At 48.3% G+C, this 15,890-nt stretch overlaps 1 protein-coding gene across 2 annotated transcripts; it reads right to left on the bottom strand.

Moving 5' to 3' along the window:
• Positions 1–2,919: 2,919 nt before the first annotated feature.
• Positions 2,920–15,631, bottom strand: SLC25A28 (solute carrier family 25 member 28). Of its 2 annotated transcripts, XM_063962269.1 has the most exons (4): positions 15,084–15,631; positions 9,463–9,691; positions 6,294–6,350; positions 2,920–4,976 (listed from the first exon to the last, which is right to left on the bottom strand). In XM_063962269.1, exons 1-4 carry the CDS (start codon positions 15,558–15,560, stop codon positions 4,456–4,458), a joined length of 1,284 nt encoding a protein of 427 aa, XP_063818339.1. In that variant the 5' UTR covers positions 15,561–15,631; the 3' UTR covers positions 2,920–4,455. The 2 variants fall into 2 exon arrangements, with proteins under 2 accessions (XP_063818339.1, XP_063818341.1); XM_063962271.1 differs by lacking the exons at positions 9,463–9,691; positions 15,084–15,631 and adding an exon at positions 8,728–9,441.
• Positions 15,632–15,890: the final 259 nt, after the last annotated feature.

Genomic DNA, 15,890 nt, shown 5'->3' with positions numbered 1-15,890 from the left:
GAGGTACTCCTGGTGAGGATGGTAAATGGGGACATGCAGGTACGCATCCTTGATGTCCAGTGATACCATGTAATCCCCCTCGTCCAGGCTTGCAATAACCGCCCTGAGCGATTCCATCTTGAACTTGAATTTGTTTATATATGTGTTCAAGGATTTCAAATTTAAAATGGGTCTCACCGAACCGTCCGGTTTCGGTACCACAAACATTGTGGAATAGTAACCCCGTCCTTGTTGAAGGAGGGGCACCTTGACTATCACCTGCTGGGAATACAGCTTGTGAATTGCCTCTAACACTGCCTCCCTGCCTGAGGGAGTTGTTGGCAAGGCAGATTTGAGGAAACGGCGGGGGGGGGGGGGGGGGGGGGAGACGTCTCGAATTCCAGCTTGTACCCCTGAGATACTACTTGAAGGATCCAGGGATCCACCCGTGAGCGAGCCCACTGATTGCTGAAGTTTTTGAGACGGGCCCCCACCGTACCTGGCTCCGCCTGTGGAGCCCCGGCGTCATGCGGTGGACTTGGAGGAAGCGGGGGAGGACTTTTGCTCCTGGGAACTGGCTGTATGCTGCAGCTTTTTCCCTCTACCTTTGCCTCTGGGCAGAAAGGACGCGCCTTTAACCCGCTTGCCCTTATGGGGCCGAAAGGACTGTACCTGATAATACGGTGCTTTCTTTGGCTGTGAGGTAACATGGGGTAAAAATGCTGACTTCCCAGCTGTTGCTGTGGAAACAAGGTCCGAGAGACCATCCCCGAACAACTCCTCACCCTTATAAGGCAAAACTTCCATGTGCCTTTTAGAATCTGCATCACCTGTCCACTGCCGAGTCCATAACCCTCTCCTGGCAGAAATGGACATTGCAGTTATTTTAGATGCCAGCCGGCAAATATCCCTCTGTGCATCTCTCATGTATAAGACTGCGTCTTTAATATGCTCTACGGTTAGCAATATAGTGTCCCTGTCTAGGGTATCAATATTTTCTGACAGGGAATCTGATCACGCAGCTGCAGCACTGCACATCCATGCTGAAGCAATAGCTGGTCTCAGTAGAATACCTGTGTGTGTATATACAGACTTCAGGATAGCCTCCTGCTTCCTATCAGCAGGCTCCTTTAGGGCGGCCGTATCTGGAGACAGTAGTGCCACCTTCTTTGTCAAGCGTGTGAGCGCTTTATCCACCCTAGGGGATGTTTCCCAACGTGACCTATCCTCTGGCGGGAAAGGGTACGTCATTATTAACCTTTTAGAAATTACCAGTTTCTTATCGGGGGAAGCACACGCTTCTTCACACACTTCATTTAATTCCTCAGATGGAGTAAAAACTACTGGTAGTTCTTTCTCTCCAAACATAATACCCTTTTTTGTGGTTCCTAGGGTAACATCAGAAATGTGCAACACATTTTTCATTGCCTCAATCATGTAACGTGTGGCCCTATTGGAAGTTACATTAGTCTCATCGTCGTCGACACTGGAGTCAGTATCCGTGTCGACATCTGTGTCTGCCATCTGAGGTAGCGGGCGTTTTAGAGCCCCTGATGGCTTTTGAGACGCCTGGGCAGGCACAGGCTGAGAAGCCGGCTGTCCCATATTTGGTACGTCGTCAAACCTTTTATGTAAGGAGTCGACACTGTTGCGTAATTCCTTCCACATAACCATCCACTCAGGTGTCGACCCCGCAGGGGGTGACATCACATTTATCGGCATCTGCTCCACCTCCACATAAGCCTCATCAAACATGTCGACACAGCCGTACCGACACACCGCACACACACAGGGAATGCTCTGACAGAGGACAGGACCCCACAGAGTCCTTTGGGGAGACAGAGAGAGAGTATGCCAGCACACACCAGAGCGCTATATAACACAGGGATGAACACTATAACTGAGTGATTTTCCCTTATAGCTGCTTATATATATACTGCTGCGCCTAAATTTAGTGCCCCCCCTCTCTTTTTTACCCTTTGTAGTCTTGAAACTGCAGGGGAGAGCCTGGGAGTGATCCTTCCAGCGGAGCTGTGAGGGGAAAAATGGCGCCAGTGTGCTGAGGGAGATAGCCCCGCCCCTTTTTCGGCGGGCTTCTCCCGCTTTTTTATGGATCCTGGCAGGGGTATTTTTCACATATATAGCCTCTAGGACTATATATTGTGATTATTTTGCCAGCCAAGGTGTTAATATTGCTGCTCAGGGCCCCCCCTTCCCCCAGCGCCCTGCACCCATCAGTGACCGGAGTGTGAGGTGTGCATGAGGAGCAATGGCGCACAGCTGCAGTGCTGTGCACTACCTTGTTAAAGACCGAAGTCTCCTGCCGCCGATTTTCAGGACCATCTTCTTGCTTCTGGCTCTGTAAGGGGGACGGCGGCGCGGCTCCGGACGATCGAGGTCGGGCCCTGTGTTCGATCCCTCTGGAGCTAATGGTGTCCAGTAGCCTAAGAAGCCCAAGCTAGCTGCAAGCAGGTAGGTTCGCTTCTTCTCCCCTTAGTCCCTCGTAGCAGTGAGTCTGTTGCCAGCAGATCTCACTGAAAATAAAAAAAACCTAAAATATACTTTCTTTTCTAGGAGCTCAGGAGAGCCCCTAGTGTGCATCCAGCTCAGCCGGGCACAAGATTCTAACTGAGGTCTGGAGGAGGGTCATAGAGGGAGGAGCTAGTGCACACCAGATAGACCAAAAGCTTTCTTTTAGTTGTGCCCAGTCTCCTGCGGAGCCGCTATTCCCCATGGTCCTTACGGAGTCCCAGCATCCACTTAGGACGTCAGAGAAACCCAGTTATTTCCATCACTCACTAGTGTTAAAATAAAAACTAATAAAAAAAAATAAAAAGCGTTTTCAGTCAACTCCCAATATTTTATTCCTGATGAAGCTCACTGCAGGCAATTCTTGAGAACACGTTCAAATTAAACTTATCACTGGAGTACAGACACCAAAACTGTTAATTCGTTTCAATTTTAATGTGCGTTTGGACCAGGATATCGAAGTACAATTTTAGTTGAGTAAGCAAGAGCAGAAGGCAGAAAATTCATATCACACATCTGTACAGGGCATACTCGTTGCTGGAACATAGTAAGGAAAACAGGTGATGTTATGTGATTTATGGAGAAGGCGCCTTAAATACATTTCATCCACTAGCTAACCCAGACTTCTAAGAAAAAAAAAAAAAGAAAAAAAATGGAGATTAAAATGTACCTGTAGTTATGTGTATGTGTTTACAGCAGATGTTATCACACATTCAGTGTCATCAATTGTGCACATGACTGTAGGAGAATGTGTACAAACTGATAGACACACAAGTACATTTGCTGTAAGGAAAACAAGGCAACTCGTCCAGCAAACAGACGTGATTGAGGTCTCTATTCCCTGCGTTTCAAAGCTGCATGCCCTTTAATAGCTATACTGGAAGTAGTCCCTGGTCCGTGCATTGTCACAAGACCCGTAACTGCTTATGTACGGACAGCGACGACACCACTTCTGCCCTTGGGAGTGTTTTTAAAATTTATTTTATGTAAATTTAGCAGCATATGTGGCCTCTGGCGCGCTTTTAGGGGGGTTCTGCAAATTGGCAACATCGATAAGGACAAGTCTTACAAAAATAGGTCAAGGAGGTGAATTGGCCCAAAAAATAATGAAATATCCTCTGTCGCGCCAATTCTCCACGAAAAAATTCTCCAGCTCCCAAAGTTGTCTAAGTGCTATATTATCATGTGCGTGATGACAACGGCCTTAGGGACTAATTATTATACGTCTTGGGACAAGACGTTGGTAAGGACACTGCAGCCGGAAACAAATGGTAAACATTTTGAGTGCATGTAGAGGAAAGAAAAAAATATCTGAGAAGCTTCAGCTTTCCACGTGGCCCCTGGGGGACCTGCTGTAACAAAATACATTTGAAGACAGAGCTACACTGTGAAGTTCAGCACAAAGATGTATTGAAACTCCAGTCAAAGTTGAGTTTCTCTTTCCAGCCTAAATGAGTCACTAGGGTCAGGCGTGCCTCGCAACGGTTTTTAAGCGTCTGGAGAGCACCGATGCCGCAGTGTGAGAGATGCGTAGCTTGTACTGTATTTTCTAAACAACACTGCAGTATTAAATAATGCAAGTAAGCATACTACCAGTAGTAAACAGAGGAATGCATTACGATGCATACTTAAGAAGGTTCTTTATAGAGGCAATTAAGGAATACACAGTGATAATACTAGGGATCTCCAGCCGTAGAGGTGTGGTAGTGTTTGCTGCGGAGATCCATACATTACAGATGGTGAGGACAGTATGAGCCAGACACTGGTTACAAATGAGATAACTTGGAATATCTTTTGTTCTGTGTCCTTTACTGTTGGGAGGTTGTCGGCCTCTCCTCACAATGGGTACAATAAAACATTAAAAGAAAGGCAAAAAAACCCTGCAGGCTGAGAACAGGTCAACGGCTGCCTGGAGTATCAATAAAAGGTGTGCTTTGGTATTGCGCTTCAATGCCCCGCCCTTCGTTCCTCCTGGCGCTTGGTGATGAAGTATTTGAAGAACTCGTACACAGACCATGCGATGGCTGTTGAGGGCATTTGGTAGATGATCCTGGCCTGAACTCCCCGGAAGTAGGCAGTGATGCCACCTACTTGGTACACCGTCCTGAAGGCATTAGCCATGCCTGTGATATGTCCACCAATGTTAGGGGAATTCAAGGCCAGGGATTCCTGCGTATTGAGTAAGGTTTTACAAACGTCCAGTGGTGTGGTGGCGGCTGCAGCCACCGCCCCGGCACAGGCGCCGGACACCATGTGGGAGGAGGGGTTGTATTGTCTGTGAGGATTTAGGTGCTCCTGCAGGAACTCGTAGGTCATGAAGTGTATGGCCTGGAAGGGGATGTTCATAGTCAGTTGGGTTGTGTAGCTTCTGTAAAAGGCACCAGCGCCCTCATTCCGCCACACCGCCCTCATACAGTCTGTTACTTTCCGGTAGGGTGAGTTGTACATCTGCATCCTCTGCTTGATAACTTTTGCCAATAAAATCACCAAACCATCAGTAAGTTATCGCAGGAGAAGAAGGTCGGTTCATTTAGAGCGGTCCCAAAGGAAAAACAAAGATGAAAGTTAATGGAATCGTACGTGCTAAAAGCAGTATTATCACAAAAGCCTTCTAACTACAAACATATTACTGTTCTATGATAAGGAAAACATAACTCCAGTTACTTAGGTCTGTTAATAGCTCAATTTCAGGCGAGAGGTAACCCCCACCCGACCGGCCCTAAACCTAACAAGGACCCCGATACTTACCTTTGGGATGTCGGCATCTCATCAGAACATGGCTTCTGTCGTAGTGGCTGCTCATCTTGTTACATAGCAACTTTCACTGATTGCCCGCGACACTCCCGTAACACGCGCAGGAGACAGCCTTTCTTTGCATGCGCTTCAGGCCGACTTCGTATCGGATACAGTCTGAGCATATCGCAATAGCGCCATTCCACAGACACTCAGAGTAACGCTTGCACCGTAGCCAATAATCGATCAACTAGTGAATGTAGGTATTGAGTGCAGGCAGCGTCCGACTCACTATCAGTCCCTTAGGGTAGCTGAAGGAGCAAGAGGGGGAAGGAATTCTTTGACAGAGTGCAGCAGATTCATTTTGAGACTCTCACTGCCCATACAGATATGTCCTCATACAGTACATCTAGCCTCAATAGGTTGGGTGTAAGCCGCCAGGTCCCACACACCTCTTCCAGGCGTCTTTTTTGCCGAAAATTTAAACGCAATGCGACTATGATGCACAGGGATACTGTGCTGATTAATTTGATATATGATACTTGTATATGATATGATACGGAGTAGAACAGAACGTGTATTGGAAAAAAATCTGCGGCTGCTACATTGTAGCACTTCGTTTACAGACTAAGACGCACACCGATGTACAAGTGTCGCATATCAAGTTAACCAGCACAGTCGCTTTGCTACAAAGACGCATTTCCGGATTTAAAAAAAAAACAACAACAACGTTCTCACGGAACCCAGTGCGCTGTGCGGTTGTTTGGCGTGACTGTAGCAACAATGACACATCTGTAACTACTTTTTACTGAAATCTTCCAGGGCTAGAAAATATATATATTTTTTTTAAATGCAAAAATAAATAAAAATAATCTCTATCAACCAAAAAAAACAAAGATCACCAAATCTGAATGCTGGATCAGATATACAGCCAGGTAAACGAGGCTGGTTTAAAAAAAAAAAAAAAACTATTTCAGTGTTGCCGTTATATGCGACTGTTTCCCTTTAAGCTGTTCGTAGGAGGAAATAGTTTTAGACCAAAGTAAGCTCACCTTCAGCGGGATTCATAGCTGCATCGTGTAGCAGCGTCGCTACACATCCGGCTGCCCCTGAAAGACAAAAACTGCCACAAATGAGGGAATGCAGGGTCACAGCAGAAGCTTAAGTATCTAAGGCAGAGTTAAATTGCTGCGCATGAGCAGTTCTCCATCGTGGACACACATACAAATAACGCGCAGTCCCCCCCTGCAGTGTACCACTACAGAACATACCTCACACGCAGCAATACACCAACGACTACGGTGAAAAAAGAATTGTGACCCGTTACAGCCTACAAGCTGGCCAATGCATTTTAAGGACTAGAGTAGTGCCACAAACAATTATTGAGAATTATGTTGATAGATTATCTAATTAAAGATATACTTAAAAAGGGCAGCTCTACTGTAATCTTAGTTATGTTAAGACATAGTTCTATGCACATGGGTTCTAGTGCCTCCCCTTGACCTGCTAAGGTGGCCTTATTTCAGGTACTTCCATGGTCAATGGCTTCCAATAAACATCCCGTTTACACGAATGGGAAATATACCAAAGTGGCGATTCAATTACTGGGGGACGCACGCAAATGTGTTGTCGCAACGATGTGGAAACGCCAGCAACGGCACATCACATCTCCCCCAAATTGCAGATTTTGGTTTGCAGCCCTATGCACAATCCGAGGGCTACCACGGGTGCAGCACATATATGCATTTACTCGCAGATGATGCCGTCCTCACCGGCAATTGAATAAACACTTAAAAGTGGTGACTGAAACCCCCCATTTACCGTAAATCTGTTAGCATAGCATAGAAGTGTATTTATGGGCAACTGAGGGTATTAGGGGATCCCTGTTAGTGGGAAGCACTGGACACTGGAAAATCAGGACAATACATTCTAGCATAACCTATTTAATTTAGCCTAATCTGAATGGGTATTGGTGCTGCCAGTAGTCTGAGGAACAAGAGAACATGCAGACTCTCTTTGCACCAGCACTGGTGGGTATTGTTTATATCATTTGATATTTCTTCTAAATGATTTCACATTAGTGGTATGTTAACAGTCTGCATTTACGCTGGATTAACACTTCCGGGGAAGAAGGTTTGACAGCAGCCTGGTAGTTTGGATGCGCTTGATATCCTCCAAGGGCATGGGTCTGCAACCTGCGACTCTCCAGCTGCTGTGGAACTACACATCCCAGCATGCCATAGTTTTGCTTTTAAGGCATGTTAAAACGGAGACAGGGCATGCTGGGATGTGTAGTTCCACAGCAGCTGGAGAGCCGTAGGTTGCTAGGGGATGTGACACGCACTTATTGCTGCATGATCGTGCGCCACCGCTTTGAGGTGGCATATGTACTTATCCCGGTGCAATACTACAAAATACATTTCTTTATTTCAAATGGCCGGAATAATTCAGGATTAAGTCTAACCTTGCCTATTAAGCATAAGCAAACTCCACAAAGGGCAACAACAAATCACACCGTATTCTGAGCAAGCTTATACCCCTTTCACACAGACCAAAATTTCCCGGGTTATTGCACCTGAACGCTCACCAACTCGGGAAATTTCTCAGTGTGAAAGGGTACAGGAACAAAATCCCGGGATTCCTGCCCCGGCATTTCAACCCTGCAATCAACCAGGGTTGGTCCCGGGATCTTCCCGGAAACCTGGTCAGTGTGAACGGGAGCCGGGTCAATGTGCCCCGTCTCCCGTTCACTCTCTATGTAGCAGGCGGCGCTTGGAGATCATGTGATCTCTTGCGCCGCCGTGTCACCACTGACGTCAGCAACCCGGCAATATGCCAGGCTGCTGACTGCGGTATGCAAGGGGTCTTACCTGGGAATGTCCCTGCATGATCCCGGGACCGTATTCCCGGGTAAGACCCCTGCATTTTTGGTGTGAAAGGGTATTAGTAATAACAAGGCACAGGTCTCTAAAAATATTAGATTTTGTGATCCATTTGTCCCCCATAGTGGGGTGAGAGAGGGGCGGGGGGGGGGGGATGGGGGGGGGGTAATCAAGCCTTTCCTATTTTTTGCATAACACAAATAAATAATCATCGTCTAGCAAATGCCTTTGGTTCTACGTACTTATATAACCAATTTTTTTTGTCTTATATTTGCTATGGAATTAAACGCTTAATAGAGATTAAATTATTTTTTTAGCTTTTCAAATCCTGAAACCTCAGAACACTTATGTGAAAAATAGAAAGATGAAATCCCGGGATGAGCAGGGAGAGGGGGCTGGTGAGCACAGCCGCTGGTCCGTGGCAGCAGGCCCTCGCATCTCTGTTCCCGGTGATCCACTGCTGGCAGGGCAGGCTCAGACCAACCAAACCACAAATCAAGTCTCTTAGCAACAGCACCGCCTTGCAGTAGTCAAAGTCTAAGCATCTATGCGGAGCCAAGTGCCCTCCAAATAATCAGTTCATTAATAAACTGGTGCTATTAACCAGCTTGGGGTGCAGGCGGCTCTCCCATGATGCACTGTTCAGCAGCAAAGAGTCATGTTATAGCCAGGGGGAAGAGACTACATTTGTGTGAACTCTGCAGGAACAATACTGTCATTGATAGTGTTGTAAGCTTGCGGCGGCCCATCACTGAAAAACAAGGCTCCTACAACACAATTCCTTTTTTTCCTGAGCAGTCTTATGATTACACCTCCCACTGCGAGTCTTTTTCACAGCTGAACGCAGTGTACGGGTGCAAAATGTGCTGTTTGTGTACAGAAATTTGGGCCCTTTGGATACACTGGGTAATTGCAAAAAACAAATTTAATAAAAAAAATAAAAAAACTGCAGAACAGGAAAAGCTCCGATTCTGGTAACATTCATTCAGTTACTGAATGATGTGGTGCCTTAAGGTCTGCTAACGGGGTATCATACTTATGTGAGCACAGGAAATGAATCCAAATTTTGATTATTAAAAAAATATTTAAAAAGATTAGCTAAATGTGGAACCGATTTTGGAAGTGTGAAAATTAGGGTGAGAGTAGCACATTCTGCTGGGGTACAGGCCACAGTCATGATAGATTATCTCTGAGGTGTGATTGCCTTGCACTGCATGGTTGACGGGAAGATCTGAATTCACTTAATGAAAAAAAGGAAAGTCTCCAGTAGGGGGACACACACAGATTTTTAGAAAAGCAAAAACCGCTGAGAATTAGGCAGGACAGGAATCATCAATACCATTAGCAATATGGCTATTGCCCCCAGGGCGGATTACGTCGCTCAAAGTCTTTTTTAATTTTTCGTAGCAGGCAAAATAGAGGGCGTGGGCAGGTCCGGCGCCTGTTGCTGTAACATTCAGTCCTCGCATCGGCCTCCAGAATCCTTCTGTGCGGATGATTTTAAACAAAGCGTCCATGACGTTGCGATAGCGGGCTGCCGGGTCGGGCTGCAGGCTCTGCATCCGGGTCTAGAAGACGAAGGGGAAAAAGAATTAGCTTTTATATCTTGACAGCAGCTGACAAAACAGATCTTATGAAATATTACATTCTCAGGGGGGTATTCAATTGTTTGAAAAGTCAGTTGGGAGTCTGTTTTTCCCTATCTAATAAACAAGAAAAAACAGACACCCAACCGACTTTTAAAACAATCGAATTCCACCTTCAGTGTTCATTGGCTGGGCCTGGAATAGCATCAATCTAATGCAACCCGTAAAAGCATGTATTTAATATTGTAGACTAGTAAGGAACTACCATATCACTGCAGCGGATTAATGGTCTGTACAAGCTAGCAGGGTGATGACAACATGAGATCACTCTCCTAGACGCCTCTAAATCACGCATTTTAGTTTGCAGTCCCATAGCGGCACGATCTACAGGCACGATGGCGGAAAGATCGTAATGTACAGCATTGCACTTAATTGAATGGACCCCATAGACTCAAACCATGTACCTACAAGGGAGTCCTTCAATCTATAAACCAAATGCACACAGCTCTGCATTAAAGGGAAAGTGTAAGCAAGGACCTGTACTAAAATGACATGTTTTGCATCCAGTAAATGTTTTACTTACATGTATAACGTTTCAATAGAGTATAAATTGCCTGTATTTGGCTCTGGTTCAGCTGCGCAGACTGACTGCACACAACATGGGGGTCTATGTACTAATCCTTGGAGAAAGTGAACCGAGAAAAAGTACCAGCCAATCAGCTCCTGCCATGTCACAGGCTGTGTTTGAAAAGTGGCAGCTGGTTGGCTGATGCTTTACCTCCATCCAAGGCTTCGTAAATAGACCCCAAAGTACCAACAACCCAGCTCCTGTCATTTTTCAAACACAATCTGATGCCAGATAGGAGCTGATTATTTAATACTATGGGGTCTATTTACTAAGCCTTGGATGGAGATAAAGTGGACGGAGATAAAGCACCAACCAATTAGCTTCTAACTGCCACGTCACAGGCGGGGTTTGAACAATGACAGTTAAGAGCTGATTGGTTGGTACTTTATCTGCTTCCACGGCTTAGTAAATACAGTAGACCCCACGGTCTATGGTGCTGACCTCCCGCACTGCAGGTCTGTCTTGTATGCGGCACAGCTGATTGGTCAAGAGTCCTGACAATCTAATAGTGTTCACTCTAGCACCTTGCACCTAATCAGTGCGGAGGGCATACAGTACTTTAATTTTTAAGGGCCACATTTTATATGATATGTTTCACTACAGCGGCTGTACTGATACATCGGGTGGTATTCATGTGACCGCCGGTCAGCTGACCGACAGTCACATGACCTCCTCCACCAGCCCGACGGGTCACTGTCCCGATGGTCGGCATGCTGACCAACAGGGACTATTTCCACTCGTGGGTGTCCACGACACCCATAGAGTGGGAATAGAACCCGTGGCGACCGCAGGTCGCCACCGAGCCTGCAAGGGGCTTGCTGCTCTCGCCCCTCCCCGCCGGGATCCCGGCGTCGGTATGCTGCCGGGATCCCGGCGTCGGTAAGCTGACCGGCGGTCAGGAGACCGCCGGACAGCCGTACTACACCCGATACATCACGTCTAAAATTTGGCCCTTCACAATTAAAATACGTGCTCTTCGCTGATTAGGTGCAGGGTGATAGAGTGAACACTACTAATAAGCTACCACTTACAATGCACTTAAGGTGCAATTCTGCCTAATGGCCGATTTTGACTGTAACTCCCCGCAGCCCAGAACCACCAATATTGACTGTACACACGGTGCAATTTTGGCTAGACACAATTTTCACTATACTAGAAACTAGATTGTACACTTTCTAGTCAAAACTGAACTGCCTGCACAGTCTATTTTTTCTTGCGATACCAACTCCGCGGGTGTGCATATGTACTATACTGCAGCGTGTGTATGCACCTTTAGGGCTGTAACACACGCGCCGGTTTCTCCCGGATGACAAAAAGCCGGACAAACTTTGTCTGACTTTTTGCCATCCAGCAGAGTCTTTCACACACAACGGCTTTAAGCCAAGTGTAATGCTGTGCGCATGCGCAGCGGCAGACATGGCTTGGGGGAAAAAACGTTGTGTGTGAAAGCTCCCCTTCACACACACGGTCCACTGACTGCAAAGAGGGCACGGCCACGGCAGCCGGACCGGGGCCGTGCAGTGTGAAAGGCCCCTAACCCTCACACTGATAACTACAATACCAGCACGGGAAAAAGCCATCCGCCCTTTTCCCCGGCCAGTAAAAGCCGGCGTGTGTGTTTCAGCCCTTAAGAGTACCAGAACTAGGACCGGTTCCTTCTGCTAACATCCAGCAGAGCTCTCCATTAACCAGGTGGTGCCGAATGCAGCTAACCGGGAGGGACCTGGTACTTCAGGGAAAAGTCAGAACGTGGACAAGCTTTATGTCTCTATTGTGTAGAGCTGTGTTGTGTAACGATTGCAGTTATCCAGGGCACTTTTCATAGTAGCAGTCCTAAAACACAAGGTTGCTGCAACTTTCTTCCAGTGACAGAAATGTTGCAACAGGTTTGTGCTCCTTTCAATATAAGAGTCATCAAGACTTGATAATCAGTCTGGAAATCAACTATGATGATCCTGCAATAAAGCGCTGGATTATGGGACAGGCCGCAGTCTAGCTGTCAGATATTACAACACTGTAATGAGACATTCTGAGCTCCCGGAAGAACAGCAGCACACCGACGGTAAGATCCCTGCACAGTAGATTGGCCAAACAATCTTTAACATATGCCACATAATAGCGCTCTCATTGCTGGTAGTAGCTAAAACAGACAATACAATGGAATAGGATGTATTTTGCGGAAGAAGAGGCAGCAGACTCTCTCAATTACAGTAATAAAGGAAGCCAGTATCCGATACGTTCTATTAAAAAGATTTCAAAATGCCTTTTCTGTTATCTAGGGGGCTAGCCCGGTGCATCCTGGGAGTTTGAAAGGCTTAACTGCTTAGTGCCCAATCCACTGTCGCTTCATCATATCCCAAGGTAGATCCTGTGGATCACTGTGGACCCTGATAGAGAAATAGATATTTTGCAGCCACTGTCTATTCTCTTAATGCTACTTTAACATTGAGTTATGAATAAACAAAATTATAAACGACTGTTGTGCATTCTATAAAATGTGGCGTTATAAAAAGCACGCATTTTATTCAGCAGCGTTAGAGGTAGAACATAAACAGGACAAGGGATGATTTAGGTGCAAATTCGGCCCTGGTGCCGTGTTTATAGGAGAACAATCCATTTTCCACTGCAAGGGGTGTGACGGCAAATACTGACTGAACGCTACATGCACAAAATGGCCAGCTCTGACCTGACAGAGCATTCTAGAACTGCCAGTCACACGGATGTATAGCCAGGAGAGGGCTTCAATAAAAGCTCTGCACGTTTATCCAACCGTCACTGCCTGCTGCTCACTGTGCACTGCTTTACCTCATTCCACCTGGTGTGATTTACTATAGGCCCTAAGTACTCCCCTTCTAAAGCCCATGAACATGTACAGATTAGCAAAAAAGATCCAGTTACCCGTTTCTAATCTGCCTGCTGATACCAAAACCTGTTTCACCGGATAAGTCCTAACGAACTCAGCAACCACAGACAAATTGCTTAACGCTGTAATTATAGACGCAGGCTCTGACTGCAATCTCAGGCTGGCAGCTCGAGCCTCCTAAGATGGCGCCTGATGTGTCTGTGGGTGTATCCACCCATGCCAACCTTGCAAATCTGCTCGTAGTAAATACGAGAGTACAATGCAAGAAAGCAAAACAAATACACTCTACCTACACAACGTACGCCTCAGTTACCTGGCAGCCAGGACGTGGACGGGGGAAATGCTGACAGGCCATGGAAATAAAGACTGCTGACTTGTTTCTGTCAGAACTTGTCGCTGTTCGGCCTGACCGCGGTTTTAGCCTAGTGCTGCGTTAGAAGAGGTGGCCTGTAAGGGGCTGGCACTACGATGGTACAATTAACCGAGGAATTAAGAGATGTGCCTTTTAATTGTACTTATTTGTAATCAGTATTGTCCTTCATAAGTCATTAGTAGACCATTAATAAGACAGTCTGGTATGTAGATGTTAACGCATTAACACAATCACGCAACCACTGACCCAGTCACACATTCTCTTACTGTACTGCATCAATGCTGCAGACGTGGTTGCAGGGTTCTATTCCGGTATAAAGAAGGTCCTCTGCTCTGCATGTAATCAGGGGGCCACCAATATTCTGCCAGTGTATGGTAAAGACAGTACTGAAGAGCAGCTGCATGGTATGATACAGGTAGACACACGTCCAGATCTGTCACAGGGAGGGGGCGCAGCTGCCCCTGGACTGCGGCTCTTCACAACATAACACTGAAGAGATGCCAGCTATGGTTACACACGGGAGGAGAGGGTTCTGCACCCGTTATAAGAAATAACATAGAGGAGATCAGTGGGAAGCCATCAGCTCTGTAATAATGAAGGGTGGCCCGGAGCTGGGACAACCCTTGTTACTGGAGTTTGGGGTGAGGGGGGGTTATTATGTATGGGCCAGGGGTTGAGGTATGGGAATGTTTGAACTGGTGTGGTGGACCAGAGATGTAAGTAAATCAGAGATGGAGACGATTCTATCTGGGCCATTGTTGGGAAGATCAGAAGTGAGGGGCCCCTGTTCTCAGGATCAGTGTGGGGTGAGGGCACCCCTGCTCTCGGTATCCGTGTGCCGCAAGGGGACCCTGCAATCAGTACCAGTGTGGGGCGAGGCGGCCCCTGCTGTCAGTGTAGGGGAACCCTGTGCTCAGCGTCGGTGTATGTGTGTGTGGGGTTCCCTGTACTCAGCGTCAGTGTGGGGGGAGCGGAACCCTTCGGTCAGGGTCTGAAACATAGAATTTTATGGCAAATAAGACCCACTTTGCCCATCTAGCCTGTGAAGGGGGGAGGGCCCCCCTGCTCAGGGTCAGTGCACCTGCTGTCAAGATTTGTGTGGGGGGTGGGCCCCTGCTCTCAGGGTCAGTGTGGGGAGGAGGGCCCCTGCTGTCAGTGTGTGTGGGGGGAGGGGGGGCTACTGTCAGTGTGTGTGCGGGGGGGCTGCTGTCAGTGTGGGGGGAGGGCCCCCCTGCTGTCAGTGTGTAGGGGGAGGGCCCCCCTGCTCTCAGGGTCAGTGTGGGGGGAGGGCCCCCCTGCTCTCAGGGTCAGTGTAGGGGGAGGGCCCCCCTGCTCTCAGGGTCAGTGTGTGGTGGTGGTGGGGCTGCTGTCATTGTCAGAGTGGAGGGAGGGGGATCGGTGTGGGGGTGGGAGGACAAGACCCCTGATAAGGGGATGTGGGCGGGGACCCGGAATGAGTGGCAGCCCACGCCCCCCTGCCCCCGCCATGTGGCCGCCGCAGAGCCCTCACCTTGACACAGTCCACAGGGTACATGAGACAGTGCTCCATGATCCCGGCCACGGCCCCGGCCAGCATGTGTGTAGTGACGGTGGAGCCGTCCGGCAGCGCCTCGTACTCCAGCTCGTTGCCCTTGGAGCTCAGCTCACGTGTGCGGCTCATGGTGGTCTCGGGTCCCGCACCGGTGCCCAGTTCGGTCTCTGTGCCGGGGGTCGGCCACCCACGCTTCACCCAGGCCCCCAGCACCCGGGCGGGATCCCCGGCGGTCGCGCCCCGCTCCTTCAGCACGGCCTCCAGCTCCATGGTGCAGTCTCCGGGCCGCTGCTGGCCGCTCGGCGGGGCCCCAGTGCGCAGCTGCTGGACTCGAGGTGGACCCGATGCCGCCGTGGTGGCGCCGCCACCCGAAACGCCCGTAAAACTCGGGGCCCAAGGACACGCCCACTCCGCGCCTGTTGGGTAGCCATCGCGGCCGGGTGGAGCCTGTTGCATAATCGACGCTCTGATTGGCTGTCGGTGACGCCCATCATCTGCTACAAAGCGCTCGTTGGCCGCTGACTTCGCCCTTTAGCGCTCTCTTTGTTTATTGCCAGTGGATTGGCTATAGCTATCCCGAAAGGGGCGGTGGACTGGAGCGCATACGCTGATTGGATAGCTTAGCTGTCAGTATCACCTGTCCTGGAGTTGTCAGCGCTTCCGCCAGGCTCACGTGTGCGGTGCTGAGTGACAGACAAGGGGCGTGGCCGGTGCGGTCACGTGCTCTTAGAGCAAAGGGCTCCTCATTCATTTCATAATTGTACTGACAATGACGTAGTACAAGGT

Source organism: Pseudophryne corroboree, chromosome 3, assembly GCF_028390025.1.
Source record: "Pseudophryne corroboree isolate aPseCor3 chromosome 3, aPseCor3.hap2, whole genome shotgun sequence".
NCBI classification, from domain to species: domain Eukaryota; kingdom Metazoa; phylum Chordata; class Amphibia; order Anura; family Myobatrachidae; genus Pseudophryne; species Pseudophryne corroboree.
The sequence above is the reverse complement of the archived record's forward strand: the minus strand, read 5'-3'. Positions and strand labels throughout refer to the sequence as shown.

What these genes read in the sequence shown, in the direction of transcription:
- SLC25A28 (XM_063962269.1), bottom strand. Translation starts at nt 15,560, where the DNA reads ATGCAACAGGCTCCACCCGGCCGCGATGGCTACCCAACAGGCGCGGAG. An exon ending in ACCCTGTGGACTGTGTCAAG is followed by an intron (nt 9,692 to 15,083) that starts GTGAGGGCTCTG and finishes TTCGTCTTCTAG; the next exon opens with ACCCGGATGCAGAGCCTGCA. An exon ending in CAATAGCCATATTGCTAATG is followed by an intron (nt 6,351 to 9,462) that starts GTATTGATGATT and finishes TTTGTCTTTCAG; the next exon opens with GGGCAGCCGGATGTGTAGCG.